The sequence below is a fragment of the Canis aureus genome, chromosome 33 (assembly GCF_053574225.1).
Source record: "Canis aureus isolate CA01 chromosome 33, VMU_Caureus_v.1.0, whole genome shotgun sequence".
NCBI classification, from domain to species: domain Eukaryota; kingdom Metazoa; phylum Chordata; class Mammalia; order Carnivora; family Canidae; genus Canis; species Canis aureus.
The window spans coordinates 27,339,812-27,358,966 of NC_135643.1; the positions used below are offsets into that span (position 1 = coordinate 27,339,812).

Consider the following 19,155-nt stretch of genomic DNA (forward strand, 5'->3'; position numbering starts at 1 on the left):
CATGCGGAGGGGGCTGCGCCGTTCCAGGAGCAGCTCGGAGGGGCTCGAGTGGCGGCTCCGTGGACCGGGCTGCGCGGCCGGGAGCGAGAATCCACCAGCGCAGGGCCGGGAGCACAGGGCGCCTGGACGCAGCCCAGGATCCGGCCTCCCGCCGGGACAGGCAGAGGCCAGGAGGGCCCAGGACAGCAAGGACGCTCCTGCCGAGAGCAGAGCAGATTAGCGTCGGCAGACGGAGAGCTCCGGAGTTACTGCGGGGGCTGACTCCAGGGCTCCAGAGCTGCCACCGCAACTGGGGTTGTTCCTCCTGGGGCCTCACCGGGTAAACAACCCCCACTGAGCCCTGCACCAGGCAGGGGCACAGCAGCTCCCCCAAGTGCTAACACCTGAAAATCAGCACGACAGGCCCCTCCCCCAGAAGACCAGCTAGACCGACAAGTTCCAGGGGAAGTCAAGGGACTTAAAGTATACAGAATCAGAAGATACTCCCCCGTGTTTTTTTTTGTTTTTTGTTTTTTTTTTTTTGCTTCTTGATTTCTGTTTGCTTTCCCCACCCTTTTTTTCCTTTCTTTCTCTCTCTTTTTCTTCCTTTTTTCTTTTTTCTTTCCTTCTTTCTCTCTCTTTTTCTCCTTTTCCCAATACAACTTGTTTTTGGCCACTCTGCACTGAGCAAAATGACGAGAAGGACACCTCACCTCAAAAGAAAGAATCAGAAACAGTCCTCTCTCCCACAGAGTTACAAAATCTGGATTACAATTCAATGTCAGAAAGCCAATTCAGAAGCACTATTATACAGCTACTGGTGGCTCTAAGAAAAAAGCAGAAAGGACTCAAGAGACTTGATGACTGCAGAATTTAGATCCAATCAGGCAGAAATTAAAAATCAATTGAATGAGATGCAATCCAAACTAGAAGTCCTAACATCGAGGGTTAACGAGGTGGAAGAACGAGTGAGTGACATAGAAGCCAAGTTGATGGCAAAGAGGGAAACTGAGGGAAAAAGAGACAAACAATTAAAAGACCATGAGGATAGATTAAGGGAAATAAAGGACAGCCTGAGGAAGAAAAATCTATGTTTAATTGGCATTCCCAATTAAACAGCAGGTTTAATGTCTGGTCCTGCTCTAACTCCCTGCGAGGGCGCCGAAAGGGACAGAGGGCCAGAATATGTATTTGTACAAATCATGGCTGAAAACTTTCCTAATCTGGGAAGGGAAACAGGCATTCAGATCCAGGAAATAGAGAGATCCCCCCCCTAAAATCAATAAAAACCGTCCAACACCTCGACATCTAATAGTTAAGCTTGCAAATTCCAAAGATAAAGAGAAGATCCTTAAAGCAGTAAGAGACAAGAAATCCCTGACCTTTATGGGGAGGAGCATTAGGGTAACAGCAGACCTCTCCACAGAGACCTGGCAGGCCAGAAAGGGCTGGCAGGATATATTCAGGGTCCTAAATGAGAAGAACATGCAACCAAGAATACTTCATCCAGCAAGGCTCTCATTCAAAATGGAAGGAGAGATAAAGAGCTTCCAAGACAGGCAGGAACTGAAAGATTATGTGACCTCCAAACCAGCTCTGCAAGAAATTTTAAGGGGGACTCTTAAAATTCCCCTTTAAGAAGAAGTTCAGTGGAACAATCCACAAAAACAAGGACTGAATAGATATCATGATGACACTAAACTCATATCTCTCAATAGTAACTCTGAATGTGAACGGGCTTAATGACCCCATCAAAAGGCGCAGGGTTTCAGACTGGATAAAAAAGCAGGGCCCATCTATTTGTTGTCTATAAGAGACTCATTTTAGACAGAAGGACACCTACAACCTGAAAATAAAAGGTTGGAGAACCATTTACCATTCAAATGGTCCTCAAGAGAAAGCAGGGGTAGCCATCCTTATATCAGATAAACTAAAATTTACCCCGAAGATTGTAGTGAGAGATGAAGAGGGACACTATATCATACTTAAAGGATCTATCCAACAAGAGGACTTAACAATCCTCAATATATATGCCCTGAATGTGGGAGCTGACAAATATATAAATCAATTAATAACCAAAGTTAAGACATACTTAGATAATAATACACTTATACTTGGTGACTTCAATCTAGCTCTATCTACCCTCGATAGGTCTTCTAAGCACAACATCTCCAAAGAAACGAGAGCTTTAAATGATACACTGGACCAGATGGATTTCACATCTATCTATAGAACTTTACATCCAAACTCAACTGAATACACATTCTTCTCAAGTGCACATGGAACTTTCTCCAGAATAGACCACATACTGGGTCACAAATCGGGTCTGAACCGATACCAAAAGATTGGGATCATCCCCTGCATATTCTCAGACCATAATGCCTTGAAATTAGAACTAAATCACAACAAGAAGTTTGGAAGGACCTCAAACACGTGGAGGTTAAGGACCATCCTGCTAAAAGATGAAAGGGTTAACCAGGAAATTAAGGAAGAATTAAAAAGATTCATGGAAACTAATGAGAATGAAGATACAACTGTTCAAAATCTTTGGGATGCAGCAAAAGCAGTCCTGAGGGGGAAATACATCGCAATACAAGCATCCATTCAAAAACTGGAAAGAACTCAAATACAAAGCTAACCTTACATAAGGAGCTAGAGAAAAAACAGCAGATAGACCCTACACCCAGCAGAAGAAGAGAGTTAATTAAAATTCGAGCAGAACTCAACGAAATCGAGACCAGAAGAACTGTGGAACAGATCAAGAGAACCAGGAGTTGGTTCTTTGAAAGAATTAATAAGATAGATAAACCATTAGCCAACCTTATTAAAAAGAAGAGAGAGAAGACTCAAATTAATAAAATCATGAATGAGAAAGGAGAGATCACTACCAACGCCAAGGAAATACAAACAATTTTAAAAACATATTATGAACAGCTATACACCAATAAATTAGGCAATCTGGAAGAAATGGACCCATTCCTGGAAAGCCACAAACTACCAAAACTGGAACAGGAAGAAATAGAAAACCTGAACAGAAATAGAAAACCGTAACAGGGAGGAAATTGAAGCAGTCATCAAAAACCTCCCAAGACACAAGAGTCCAGGGCCAGATGGCTTCCCTGGGGAATTCTATCAAACGTTTAAAGAAGAAATCATACCTATTCTACTAAAGCTGTTTGGAAAGATAGAAAGAAATGGAGTACTTCCAAATTCGTTCTATGAGGCCAGCATTACCTTAATTCCAAAACCAGACAAAGACCCCACCAAAAAAGGAGAATTACAGCCAATATCCCTGATGAACATGGATGCAAAAATTCTCAACAAGATACTAGCCAATAGGATCCAACAGGACATTAAGAAAATTATTCACCATGACCAAGTAGGATTTATCCCCGGGACACAAGGCTGGTTCCACACTCGTAAAACAATCAATGTGATTCATCATATCAGCAAGAGAAAAAACAAGAACCATATGATCCTCTCATTAGATGCAGAGAAAGCATTTGACAATATACAGCATCCATTCCTGATCAAAACTCTTCAGAGTGTAGGGATAGAGGGAACATTCCTCGACATCTTAAAAGCCATCTATGAAAAGCCCACAGCAAATATCATTCTCAAAGGGGAAGCACTGGGAGCCTTTCCCCTAAGATCAGGAACAAGACAGGGATGTCCACTCTCACCATTGCTATTCAACACAGTAGTAGAAGTCCTAGCCTAGGAATCAGATAACAAAAAGAAATAAAAGGCATTCAAATTGGCAAAGAAGAAGTCAAACTCTCCCTCTTCGCTGATGACATGATACTGCGTATAGAAAACCCAAAAGACTCCACCCCAAGATTGCTAGAATTCATACAGCAATTCAGCAGTGTGGCAGGATACAAAATCAATGCCCAGAAATCAGTGGCATTTCTATACACTAACAATGAGACTGAAGAAAGAGAAATTAAGGAGTCAATCCCATTTACAATTGCACCCAAAAGCATAAGATACCTAGGAATAAACCTAAGCAAAGAGGTAAAGGACTTATACCCTAAAAACTATAGAACACTTCTGAAAGAAATTGAGGAAGACACAAAGAGATGGAAAAACATTCCATGCTCATGGATTGGCAGAATTAATATTGTGAAAATGTCAATGTTACCCAGGCCAATTTACACGTTTAATGCAATCCCTATCAAAATACCATGGACTTTCTTCAGACAGTTAGAACAAATTATTTTAAGATTTGTGTGGAATCAGAAAAGACCCCAAATAGCCAGGGGAATTTTAAAAAAGCAAACCATATCTGGGGGCATCACAATGCCAGATTTCAGGGTGTACTACAAAGCTGTGGTCATCAAGACAGTGTGGTACTGGCACAAAAACAGACACAGAGATCAATGGAACAGAATAGAGAACCCAGAAGTGGACCCTGAACTTTATGGTCAACTAATATTCGATAAAGGAGGAAAGACTATCCACTGGAAGAAAGACAGTCTCTTCAATAAATGGTGCTGGGAAAACTGGACATCCACATGCAGAAGAATGAAACTAGACCACTCTCTTGCACCATACACAAAGATAAACTCAAAATGGATGAAAGATCTAAATGTGAGACAAGATTCCATCAAAATCCTAGAGGAGAACACAGGCAACACCCTTTTTGAACATGGCCACAGTAACTTCTTGCAAGATACATCCACAAAGGCAAAAGAAAGAAAAGCAAAAATGAACTATTGGGACTTCATCAAGGTAAGAAGCTTTTGCACAGCAAAGGATACAGTCAACAAAACTAAAAGACAACCTACAGAATGGGAGAAGAAATTTGCAAATAACGTATCAGATAAAGGGCTAGTTTCCAAGATCTATAAAGAACTTCTTAAACTCAACACCAAAGAAACAAACAATCCGATCATGAAATGGGCAAAAGACATGAACAGAAATCTCACAGAGGAAGACATAGACATGGCCAACATGCACATGAGAAAATGCTCTGCATCACTTGCCATCAGAGAAATACAAATCAAAACCACAATGAGATACCACCTGACACCAGTGAGAATGAGAAAAATTAACAAGGCAGGAAACCACAAATGTTGGAGAGGATTCGGAGAAAAGGGAACCCTCTTACACTGTTGGTGGGAATGTGAACTGATACAGCCACTCTGGAAAACTGTGTGGAGGTTCCTCAAAGAGTTAAAAATAGACCTGCCCTACGACTCAGCAATTGCACTGCTGGGGATTTACCCCAAAGATTCAGATGCAATGAAACGCCGGGACACCTGCACCCCGATGTTTCTAGCAGCAATGTCTACAATAGCCACACTGTGGAAGGAGTCTCGGTGTCCATCGAAAGATGAATGGATAAAGATGTGGTTTATGTATACAATGGAATATTACTCAGCCATTAGAAACGACAAATACCCACCATTTGCTTCAACGTGGATGGAACTGAGGGTATTATGCTGAGTGAAGTAAGTCGATCGGAGAAGGACAAACAGTGTATATTCTCATTCATTTGGGGAATATAAATAATAGTGAAAGGGAATATAAGGGAAGGGAGAAGAAATGGTTGGGAAATATCAGAAAGGGATATAGAACATAAAGACTCCTAACTCTGGGAAACGAACTAGGGTTGGTGGAAGGGGAGGAGGGCGGGGGGTGGGGGTGAATGGGTGACGGACACCTGTCGGGATGAGCACTGGGTGTTATTCTGTATGTTGGTAAATTGAACACCAATAAAAATTTAATTTATTAAAAAAATAAAATGTTCAGAAAAAAAAGCTTCTCATTTGTTAACTTACATGTTTTGATAAAAATAAAGATTTTAAACACTAAATATTAACTGAATTACAGATACTGGAAGATAGCCACATAAATAGTGAGATAAAGCAGTAGTTCAAGATGAAGTTTCTCTTGTTCTTTCTCTCTTGCTCTCTCTCCCTGTATATGTAATGTACATATGCATACTACTCTTTTGTGTTTATATAATTTGAAGAATGTACACACATCTCTGGGGATTTAAATTGTAAATCTCTGTATGATCCCTGTCAAAACACCAACAGCATACTTCACAGATCTAGAACACATAATCCTAAAATCTGAATTGAGCCACAAACGACCCTGAATAGTCAAAGCAGTCTTGAAAAAGAAGAACAAAACTGGAGGTATCATGATCCCAGATTTCAAAATATACTACAAAACTGTAGTAATCAGAATAGTATGGTACTGGCACAAAAACAGACACGTAGATCAGTAGAACGGAACAGACATCCCAGAAATAAATAGCCAATTTATCTTCCACAAAGAAGGCAAGAATATGAAATGAGAAAAAAGTCTCTCAGGAAATGGTCTTAAGAAAACTGGACAGCCATATGCAAAAGAATGAAACTGGACCACTTTCTTATACCAAACACAAAGATAAATTAAAATGGGTTAAGGACCTAACTGTGAAACGTGAAAGCATAAAAATCCTGGAAGAGAACACAGGCAGGAATTTCTCTGACTTGGCTTAGCAACATCTTTCTAGATATGTCTCCTGAGGCAAGGGAAACAAAAGCAAAAATAAACTATTGGGACTATATCAAAATAAAAAGCTTCAAAAAAAAAAAAAAAAAAAAAAAGCTTCTGCACAGTGATGGAAATAAGCAACAAAAATAAAAGACAACCGGGATCCCTGGGTGGCGCAGCGGTTTGGCGCCTGTCTTTGGCCCGGGGCGGGATCCTGGAGACCCGGGATCGAATCCCACGTCGGGCTCCCGGTGCATGGAGCCTGCTTCTCCCTCTGCCTGTGTCTCTGCGCCTCTCTCTCTCTCTGTGACTATCATAAATAAATAAAAATTTAAAAAAATAAATAAATAAAAGACAACCTACTGAATGGGTGAAGATACTTGCAAATGACATATCTGATTAAGGGTTACTTTCCAAAATACATAAAGAACTTGAACAACTCTTGAATCATTGTATTGAATATTGGAAACTAATATAACAGTGTATATTAATTATATAATTTAAAATAAAATAAGAACTTTTACAATTCGATAAAAAAAAAAACTAAACTAAAAATGGGCAGAGGACATGAGTAGACATTTCTCCAAAGAAGACATACAGATGGCTAAATGGCACATGAAAAAAAATGTCAATATCACTCATCATCAGGGAAAAATGCAAAGTAAAACCACAATGAGATACCACCTCACACTTGACAGGCTAACGTAAAAAGAAAAACCACATGAAATAACAAGTGTTGGCAAGGATGTGGAGAAAAAGGAACCCTTGTGTACTGTTGGTAGGAACACAAACTGTGCAGCCTCTGTGAAAAAACAGCATGAATGTTCCTCAAAAAATTAAAAATATAAGTACCATATGATCCATGAATCCAAGTACTGGATATTTACCTAAAGAATATGAAAACACTAATCCAAAAGGATATATGCATCCCTATGTTTACTGCAGCATTATTTAGAATAGGCAAATTATGGAAGGACCCCACATGTCCAATGATAGATAATCAACAACAAAGATGTGGTATTTTTATACACAATGGAATATTATTACTTAGCTATAAAAAGAGTAGATTCTTGCCATTTGCAACAACACTGATGGATCTAGAGAGTATAATGCTAAGTGAAATAAGTTAGAGAAAGACAAATACTATATGATTTCACTCTTATGTAGAATTTAAGAAACAAAACAAATGAAGAAAAAAAAAAAGAAACAAATAAAAAAAACCCAGACTCTTAACTATAGAGAAAAACTGATGGTTACCAGTGGGGAGATGGATGGATGAAACAGGTGAAGGGAATTAAGAGCATATTTATCATGATGAGCACTGAGTAATGTCTATACGTTGTTGAATCACTATATTATACACCTGAAGCTAATATAACTAATATAACACTGTTAATTACACTGGAATTAAAATTAAAAAAATAATAAAGTATAAATTTACTCTGTAGACCTTATTAAGGAATCTCTAAGACTCCTTAAAAGCCTTAATATCAATCTTCGAAATTAAATGTTGTAAATACAGTAACATTTAATACAATTATATATTATTATTCAATATTTATTGATACCTTCTGTACACATTCTTATTTGTAAACCCTATTAACATGGACACCAATCTTTCACTCCTTCATATAAAGTGCTCTATCAATTTTTCTTTCCTTCGCCATATGTACTTAATTTATTCTAAATTATAGATTTAGATTATATAAATTTTTGTAAATTTGAATTACATATTAGGACCTAATATACATGTAAAATAAATGAGCTTGTTATAGGGAAAAATAAATGTTCTTCTCAGTCATTCATACATGGTTCATCATATAGAAAGCTCAAAAGTTAATATATATTGTCTGAATTTAAACTGCTACACAGAAGTATAATTTTATATTCTCATATTTTGCATTCACAATTTAGTTTACTGGGCTGAATCATGAAGCTAAGATAATATTTGATTCACATTATAATTCCTTAATAAGGAAAGTGCTATAATAATATTCCGAAGGCAATTTTAAGTTGTCCCATTAATGCTTACCATTGATCATTAGAACATTAAAGAAATTCAGGATATTTCAGTGTATTCACTATTTTAGAACACATTTTTAATATGCATGACTATGAACGGTCACTAAAGATTATATTTGTAATTGAAACTAATCAATTGTGAGATACTTACCTAATGTAAGCAAAAATTTTAGTCTTTCAGAAATATCCAAGCTCTGAAATAATTTTCTTCCCTGAATAAAATCAGAAAAGAAATTCATGTTAACATTTCATCTTTTTTCAGGGAGGTATTTTTCCCCCCAGAAATGAAAATGATTTTGTCAGGTATCTCTTTCTCTTCACAGGTTTTATTTGACTTTTAAAGTTAGTTTCACTAAAGAAAAATCATAAGTTTAACATTTAAACATTTTATATATCTAAGGATCATTACATTCTAGTTTGGTCTCAAGCATTCTTCACTTTTGATACCAACATGTACCTGGTTGCCTAGAGAGATCCCAGGCCACCAGGAGTCTTACTTGATTAAGGGACTAAGATGGCCCCTTACATTTACCCAACTAATTCTTACATATATATCATGATCCAGGTAACCTGTTGTCTCCATTAAGAAACATTCAATGACACTTCTTCCTCCTCTCATAATGAACTAGACAACCATTCTTTGTGCTCCCATAGCACCTGGTATATTTATTTTAAGATACATACATTGTATTTTAATTGTTTCCTTATTAGTCAGCTTTAGGGGGCTGCTTGAAACAGAGTCGAACCAGTTATAACTTCAACAATTATGTGCTGAGCAACTTAATGTGCCAAATTGGACTTTTGACCCCAAGCTACATAACCTGGGCAAAAACTTAACCATCTTAAGGTTCACTTTTCTCATTTATAAGATTGGGACATTAACTGTACATGCCACACAGGTTGCAGTAGTGATTATATAATGTATAAAAAAGTGCCTCACATTTTTTGCACAAAGATGTTGGCTATTATTCTTTTCTTACAAACAAATTAAATGTATAAGATTCTTTAAATAAACTTAGAAAGAAAGGCTTAAGAAGATAGGCTGGTCTTTTTGTGGAGAAAAAAAGACTTCTTTTTTTTAATAAAGAGACTGCAAAAAGCTTTCTTAAAAATTTATGAAATTAGAACTACAGGTGGAAAGATCATTGAAAAAGTTGCCATTCCTCTCAATTTTTTACACTACTATATTATTAATCTTTTAGAAATATAGGTTTAATTTTATCAATATCTTGTTTAAAAGCTTAAATGGTCCCCCATACCTTATATAACCAAATATAAACTTCTCAACTTAGCATTCAAAGTCACCCAAGATATGACTCTATCTTTTCAATCTAAGTGCTTACTACTTATCTACTGTGATGAACACACCACACACACACACAAACACAAGGCAGTTCAACTTGATCACTTGCATACTTTGATTACAGTGACTATACTCTCCCTGTTCATGCATACTGATGGTATGATATGACTGATGATATCATATGATCATATGATCTTGACTCATGTTATTTCCCTACCAGTAATTTTTTTTCTTCATGGCTATCAAAATTTTATATATAGCCTTTATTTCATTCCCACTGCTGAATGTTCATTTTGTGAGTTAAAGAATTAAAAATTCAAATTACTTTCTCAGCAGTTTGATGACACTGTGCTACTGTTTTTTTACATCCAACCTAAAGAACACGTACTTCTATTTTAAAGTCCTTTCAATGGTGTAAATTTTTTTGTCTGTTATTTCTTTTTTATTGTAGATGTATGTATTTTAAATATCTTTCTTTTTAATAGCATCTTAGTCTTTGCCCTAATAAATATAGAGGATGTCTGGGAATGGTCTCATAAAACACAACTCAACTACAAAGTGAGTCTTGCAGATAACAGAAGAGAACAGAAGAGAACAACGTATTTAGGGAAGAAAGAATACCACAGAAAAAGGAGAACAAGAACATATCAAAGAGTCTGTAAGCAGTTGTAGTGTAAGCCTTTCTAGAACTGCTTAATTTTTTACACTTAGTACAGTGTAAATGCTTTATACTTAGGAAAGTACAAATGCTTCTAAAGATACCAAGATGAGGGACACCTGGGTTGGCTCAATGATTGAGCATCTCCCTTTGGCTCAGGTCATGATCTGGGGATTGAGTCCCACATCAGGCTCCCGGCAGGGAGCCTGCTTCTCCCTCTGCCTATGTCTCTGCCGCTCTCTCTGTGTCTCTCAAGAATAAATATATAAAAAAAAAACTTTAAAAATATAAAGATACCAAGATGATATGCAAATAAATGATCAAATAGGAGTTTTTAACAAGTCAAATTGAGATTTAAACCTTTTTCTTCTTCTATCTAGTCAATCCACAAAGTAAAAACATATTAGCCTTCCTATCTGAAAAACCTATTCTAATAAGCACACAATTTCTCTTTATCAGCTTAGTATTTATTTATACATACCACACAAAGCTCAAATAAAATGATTCCAAGAGACCACACATCTGATTTGGGGCCAGAAGGCAATGGTTTTTCACTTGGCACATGATCAGTGGTTTTGAAAATTCCTTGTGCAATTACCTCGGGTGCCAAATATGATGGATACCTACAATGACATATTAAATAAATTAATGATTACTACAAACTACAAAGGGGATAGTAGTACTACAGTTTCACTAGCTGTATGGTAAGACCTATGTAAAAGTCTAGTGCAATTAAATTAACAATTAACAAGTAGGAAGATTTTAAAATAACCATCATTATATAGGTCTTCATGTCCAGAAATCAAGAGAAAATATATATGAGTATCAAATAATTTTAAAACTATTGTGTCTGTCTGAAGCATTGGTTCCTTTCTTTTCTGTCCTCTCTTTTTAACATACTGCTGTCTTGCACCATTCTGTTTCCAGGTGTTTTCCTTTTCTCCCTACTACCGGTCTTCTCCCTATACTTAACTATTATTTAAAGTACTTTTTATCTTTGAAAATAGTATGTATTCTTTTGAAAAGTAGGAATGTCAAAGTCTTTAAAAATATATAAATTAAAAAGTAAGACTATTTCATCTCTGTACTCCAGGCACCCATTCATATTTATAGATATAGATTAACTTGACCATCCATCACCATTGCTCACAGGGCAGCAGACTACACACACTATTTTGCCCTCCTTTGTTTTTTCACTTAAAATATATTTTAGAGATAATTCTATAAAAATAAGTATACGACTTATTATCTTTGAAAACTGCCAATAATTTCATTGTATTAATGCACTTTATTTATTTGACCAAACTCTGAAGAACATTTTGGAAGTTCCATTCCTATATGGATAATCAATTGAGCCTTATTCCATTTACTGAAAACTCTAGCCCTTGCCGCACCCCCCCCCCCCGACAAAACTAGCCCATAGTACCAGTTTCTACCACAAATAAAATCTGTATATATTATGTTGGCTTGCATCTTGGCTCCTTATTTTGTTCCACTGGTAATCTTGCCTGACACTGTACCATTATACTATTTTCAGTCTATAACATTATATAAGTAATTGCCAATAATTGCCAAGATAAGTCATCTCAAAACACATGCACCTTTTCCCAAAATCTATAAAGAACTTATCAAACTCAAAACCCAAAGAACAAATAATCCTGTAAAGAAATGGGCAGAAGACATAAACAGCCATTTCTCCAAAGAAGACATCCAGATGGCCAACAGACACATGAAAAAATGCTCAATATCACTCGGCATCAGGGAAATACAAATCAAAACCACAATGAGATACAACCTTACACTGCTCAGAATGGCTAAAATTAACAAGATAGGAAACAATAAACATTGGTGATGATGTGAAGAAAGGGGAACCCTCTTACACTGCTGGTGGGGATGCAGTCTGGTATAAACACTCTGGAAAACAGTATGGAGGTTCCTCGAAAGCTTAAAATATAGCTACCCTATGACCCAACAATTGCACTACTAGGTATATACTCCAAAGTTACAAATGTAGTGGTAACCTGCACCCCAATGTTTATAGCAGCAATGTCCAAATAACCAAAATACGGAAAGAGCCCAGATGTCCATTGACAGATTAATGGATAAAGGAGATGTGGTTTATATATACAATGGAATATTACTAATATTACTCAGCCATCAAAAACATGAAATCTTGCCATTTGCAATGATGTGGGTGGAACTAGAGGATCTTATGCTCAGCAAAATAAGCCAATTAGAGAAAGTCAATTGTCACATGATTTCACTCATATGTAGAATTTAAGAAAAGCAAAAGGGAAGGAAGGGACAAATAAAACAAGACCTAATCAGAGAGGGGATAAACCATAAGAGATGGTTAACTATGGGAAACAAACTGAGGGTTGCTGGAGAGGAGGTGGGTGGGGGGATGGGGTAACTGGGTGACGGACACTAAGGGGGGCATGTGATGTAATGAGCACTGGATATTATATGCAATTGATGAATCACTGAACTGTACCTCTGAAACTAATAATACACTATATGTTAATTAATTGAATTTATATAAAAATAATAAAATGCTGAGTTTCCCCCCCAAAAAAAAACAAACCACACACACACACCTTTTAATTTCTCTGTAGGAGTGTCTAGGTACTTTTCAGATGTTTGTTCTACATATATATATATATATAGAGAGAGAGAGAGAGAACTATCTTGTCAAGTTCTTTTTCTTTCTCTTTCTCCTTCCCTCCCTCCCTCATGTCCTCCCTCCCCACCTGACTCCCTACCACAGAGTTGGAATTTTTATTGAAATTAGATCAAATGTAGAACAGGTTGCGAAGAATTGGCATTTTTCTCATTCTAACCTTAACAATCTATGAACATGTATCTCTGTTTATTGAGGCCTTTCACAATGTCTTCTTCTTCTAAAAAAGATTTATATTTCTTTCACAGAGATAAACATACCTGCTTAGATTCTTATTAGGTTTATCATATTCTTTTGCTGATATGTAAACAATTTCTTTGTATTAATTCTGTATCTAGCAACCTCACTAAACCCTTGGCATTTATGAGAGAATTCATTTGAGTAATCTTTGTCTTTCAGTACTTTACTGTATTCTGGTGATGTTATAGAGACTTAGTATAGGTTAATGTCAGTATATTTCACTGAAGATAAAAATTTGTATTTATAAAGTACAGGAAAAATTTTAGCAGAAAATTCAATGGTAAATATAAAGGAATTGGCAAAAAAAATCATATCATTGTACAAAATATTTTCCTGTCAGACTAAAACACTGTTAATGTTTTCTGTCTTCTAAACTCATAAATGTAAGTCACTTTATTTAATAATACATACAAAGTCTTTCTAAACAGTATATTCTATAAAATATATCAAACTTCAAACTGTAGCTTTCTAATAAATTCATTTTATGAATAATCCCACAAAGTTGATTTGCTGAGATGGAAATCATTTCTCCTCTCAGTGAATTCCCATGGTATTTTTTCTGTATCTTTTTTACAGTTCTCAAATGATTATATTTATTTTGCCTTTTTTAATATGTTATGTAATAGATTACACACAATATGTAATACTACACCTTTTTGTGTTTTGTTTTGTTTCTGTTTATATTTAAGTATACAAAAATTTACCCTCCTGTCAAACAAACAGGAGGGCGCTGGTGTATCTTATTCATTTTATAAGCAACTACCAATGAAATTTAAATATAAGATATACTCAGTAAATTTTTGTTAAAAAAATAACATTTCTAACAAAAATGCCAATGAAGACTGCCTTACAATAAATATCAGAACATATTGATAATGACTAAATTTAAATCCTATAGCCCAGAACCAAAAGAAACAAAAACAGATTTAGAAGAGAAATGAAAATGAGTGGAATTCTGCCCTACTTATTGCTTATGTACATACCCTTTCTTCATTTATCATCAGATTTAGTCATGAGCACAATTATCTGGATTTTTCAATTCCATGGACATTAGATTATTATGGCACCCTGCAATAATAACTATAATCAAAACATATTTAAGTATATGGAACATGTATGTAATATATACAATGTAGGCACTCAAATATTCCATTTCTCTTCCTGAATTATTCTGCAGCTACCTCCTCACACTATGATTGCCAGTACTTACATGTAAAATATAAGTCAATTAAGTCAAAGAATATAACTTAAGCTTAAATGGGTAAATTAGGCTTTTACATTTCTTTCCATTTTAATGCAATGATGATGATGATAATAATGTACACTTTTAATTTGCTCATACAAATTTGTATTTTGTCATTTTACCCTAAAGTGATCATATTGCTCTTCTAAATGACATCTCTAGAGAAAACTGAAGCCTAGTGGAAGAAGTATGGACTTGGTATTATGATACTTGTATTCTAGTTTTAATTGTAGCACATATTCTATATGTGATCAGGGTTTCTTAACCTGAAAATAGGAATACTAATGTTTACCTCACAAACTGTTATAAATATTACTGAGTACTGTTTTTATAAAAATGGAAAAAATGACATAAATGAAATGTGATATTTTTAATCATCACCATGATACATGATACATCTATGATACATGATGTACATGATACATCATAGAAGGCAAAATGTTTACTTTTAATCCTGATTTCACTTTATCTAAAAATAATAGTGTGGGTAGTGAAAGGCCAAGCAATACTATAGGTAAATCGTTATATCTATAATTTGATTGGTGATCTCTAGAAGCATAGAAGTGACCCTGGTTCCAAAAATTCTAATTTCCCTTCTAATCAAGAATTCCTTTAATTAATTAATAAAAATAATAAACCCTAGGATTGTTTTTAAATGTAAATTATTTCCTTTCCACAAGTGTCTCTTCTTTAGCATAGAATTTTAACACTCAAAGGAAATTATCAGAACTTTGCTGTGAGTATGACTGGTGAGGCTTTCATCATCTGTTTGATGTTTTAACAAGGTATTAAGCTACTGGCCAACTGAAATGAATGTCCAATTTCTAAATCTTTACAATATTTTGAAACAGATGTTAACATTTTACTTTGTTGTTCCTTAATATTTGTCTTTTGAATCAACTGCAAGTTTCTTCTGGTGTAAATATTTTCTTTCATGCTTTAGCTGTTTGATCACTTTATTTTTCCTGGCTAATGTTTCACATTTTGCTCTTTGATACTTTCTGGTCAGATCCTTTGGGTCCAAGACATCAAAGTAAACCAGACCAAATGACACACAAGCCCAATTCTATCCAAGCATTTTAAATTCAAATGCAGTTCTTCAAAATGCTTGATGTGCTTTTTGAAAAATCACTTCCGTTCTTCTATTTATCACAAGCAAACCTAAAGCACCTTTAAGTAAAAGGTAAAAAGGTAAAAAAATTAAAGTGATTTTTGTTTGCATTATGTTTTGGAGTTCTTTGTCATACAGCTTGATTTAGACAACATGAAGAAGCAGCAGCAATCACATTTACTTTCTGTCAGGTTACTGCTTCCTAAAAGTTACTTCAAAAGGCAATTATCACATATGAGAGAAGATCTAGAGCTTTACTGTGAACTTATTTTTATTATACTCAAAAGGGATTTTTTTTTAAACAAATAAAATGTAGGCTATTTTCACAGAATATTGTTTTCATCCTTGGACAACAACTGTTTGTTTCCTATGACCACAAGTTTTGGTATGTGAAACTGTAAGATTATTAATTTATGTACCTTCAGAAGTAGGCCATCAAAAGAGAAAATTTTCCCATTAAACAATGAGCTTCTTGAGGACAGTAACCTATCTTATCCATTTTTGCATATTCAGCAGCCAGAAGAGAAGGTACTAATAAATATTGTCTTAATAATTAAAGGAAGGACTAAGCAATTTATTTTAAGATTATTAGCAATTGTCTAACTAACAAAAATTTTAGGTAAGAAACCTATAATCTACCTTATAAAGATAAAGGGTAATTTGTAAATGAGTCCCTTTTTAAAAACATCTAATTAAGCAATGTTCTCCTGCAGAAACACATTCCATGACTTCCAACCACAATTCTTGGTAATGGAGTGACAGAACTGATTTTAGAGAGCCAGAGGAGCAAAACACAAATGGATATTATTATGAAATAACAAAGCAATTGAATAACATAATTAAGATCTTTAGATGAGATAATGGTATTACATTAATCTTAATTTCCTTGTTTTAACATTTGTTTTGTGGTTAATTCCTTACTTCAGGAAATAAACTGAAATATTTAGGGGTAAAAGGGCATCATATACATTAGATACTCTTATATTAATATTTTTTGAATATATATAAACCTATGTGTGTAAAAAAAAGATACAAAGCAAATGTAGTAAAACACTGGCATTTGGGGAATTTAAGTGAAGGCTATGAAGGGATTCTTTGTACTATTTTGAAACTTCTACGTACTGAAAATAATTAAACACTAAAGTTAAACACTCAAAAAATAAAAGAATTATATTATTTAAAGGTCTACAAAGCAACCACATAATACATGTAACGCAAAAATCTGTATTATAAGTATCCATTAAGAACAGAAGAAAATAAACTTCCCTCTCTTGGAGGCCAGCATAAACTGGAATTCCATATCAGAAGTGATCAAATACACCTCTCCTAACTTAAACATATACTTTCAGGTACAGTCTCTATTCCATTACCTCTGATACCTAAAATGACTTGAGTCTTAATATACAGTTATATCTTAGAGAACAAAGGATTAAATTTAGATACAGTAGAAAATACTATGAGAATGATTTTTCAAAAAAAAAGAAAAAGAAAAAGAAAAGAATGATTTTTCCTCAATCTTTTAAGGAACACTCATTATAAAAAAAAAAAAAAAAAAAAAAAAAAAAGGAACACTCATTATCACTAAGTGAGAATCTGGCCAGCCTTCTTGCCTTAAATTTATCTAATTCTGGATGAAATGAAATTAATTAGTAAGCATTATAAGGTGAAGAAGGTTAATAATCTGTTAGCCTCTCTGCCCATTCAATGAAATATCAACATTAGATATCTTTTGGACACTGGGAAAAACTCACTGTCTATTCTTTTAAAAGTATACAGAAAATTAAAATATGTCAATAAAGCAAAGCTAGTTTTGTATCAGAAAGTAATATCACTAGTAATTAACAAAATATACATTTTATCAAATATTACAAAGTTGAAGACACAACTCAGAAAAAAGAAAACATATTCTTACCCAATAGGGAAATCAACATCATCACCGTGAGCTGTCATGTGATAAAGTCCAAATTTAGCCAATTTAACATGTCCCTACAATAACAATAATAAAAATCACTATTAAACATTTTGCTATTAGTAGCAGGAAAAAGTATTATTATACATTCCATAAGTAAGGAAATTACCAGTCAGGTACATTAAGAAAAAAATTAATTTACCATAATTTTACTATAATTTTATTAAAAACTATTTGCCAATATTTGAAATCTGCTTTATACTCGTTACAAATATATGTATATGCATACATATATGTATGTGTATCTACACATATTACTTATAGATCTCAAAACAACAAATAACACTTAAAATTTTTTGTTTATATTTTTCCAGGTATTTTGACAAAACAAAAAAAGCAGAAATGTTCCCATTTGTCTTGAATCCCTGCTTAGAACATTTTTTGGTAATTTTCACAAAAGAATATTTTTCAAGAACTTGCAAGTCCATTCATAGTTATAATTTAACTGACATGAGAGTTCTTAACTTAAAAAGATGAGCTCACAAATCAAGATATTAGTGAATATGCTAGATTTCTAAGTATTTTTATATTGTTTGAGAAAAACATAATTATCACAAAAGTGAGATTCTTAATAAAAAGCAAATATAAATTTTTAGAAGTCTCTTAAGTTTTCCTCCTTTTAGATGTTTAAAACTTTAAAAAAGCAGATTTTAAGATGTTTCCTTTTTCTCAAGAACTTTACTTCTCAGCACTACAAAATGATTATTTATTTAAACAACACAGATTGGTTAGATACTTCACTGCCATAAAAATGATATTAATGAGAACCATTTTAGCTTCTATGAATACCCATTTTTAATATCATAGGGTATTTGTAGTAAAAGTCTGGGAGAGAACAGAAGAATAGAATAATCCCACAAAAAATAATTTCCCAGAAAAAGTACCTCAAAACTATTTTAAATGCTTATGAATTATACTACCCATAATTCTCTTGACCTACTTCTTATTAATCCTCCACAAGATTTCCAAGTAGAGAAGTAGCATTCCAAAGGAAAAGAAGCTAGGTATGAACAGCTGGTAAAAAAAAAAAAAAAAAAAAAAAAAAAAAAAAAAAAAAAAGAAGATAAATGGAGAATGAAATTTTAAAAAATAGGGAAAAAAAGAAAAATAAAGAGAAAATAGAATACAGCTGTGTTATGAGAAAAATACTCTATGTAAATAGAGAAGCTTTCTTAAAATGAAAACAAATTCAGAGGAGGAATGGACTAAGAAGCTACCATGCTTATTTTTCAAAAAGCAAATGAAAGGAAAAACCAAATATGAAGTAGGAAAATGAATCTTGGGAAAAAGAAGAATAATGCATGTGAAAAACATATGGATTTATATAATTTAAAGATAGTTTTCTTTTTCTAACCACCACAAATATATCACTTTCATAGAGCTATTTCACTATAAATATTATTAAAACATATTTGTATTCTATAGTCCTTCTTATTGAGTGGGTCTGATTTCAGTAGC

The 19,155-nt window shown here is 34.2% G+C and overlaps 1 protein-coding gene across 6 annotated transcripts in view; it reads right to left on the reverse strand.

The window, feature by feature from the left end:
• Positions 1-19,155, reverse strand: part of TBCK (TBC1 domain containing kinase) — a 222,592-nt gene that overhangs the window by 151,737 nt on the left and 51,700 nt on the right. For 5 of the 6 annotated variants that reach the window (XR_013370784.1, XM_077882204.1, XM_077882205.1 and 2 more), the window contains 3 exons: positions 17,641-17,714; positions 10,936-11,077; positions 8,645-8,705 (listed from right to left, as the gene is read on the reverse strand). Coding sequence is in view for 5 of the 6 variants with exons in the window: in XM_077882204.1 (XP_077738330.1) it covers positions 8,645-8,705; positions 10,936-11,077; positions 17,641-17,714 (277 nt within the window). In the remaining variant the exon portion in view is untranslated. Of the gene's footprint in view, positions 1-8,644; positions 8,706-10,935; positions 11,078-14,357; positions 14,443-17,640; positions 17,715-19,155 lie in introns of those variants that run through there. The other variant, XM_077882208.1, reaches the window with a different exon arrangement.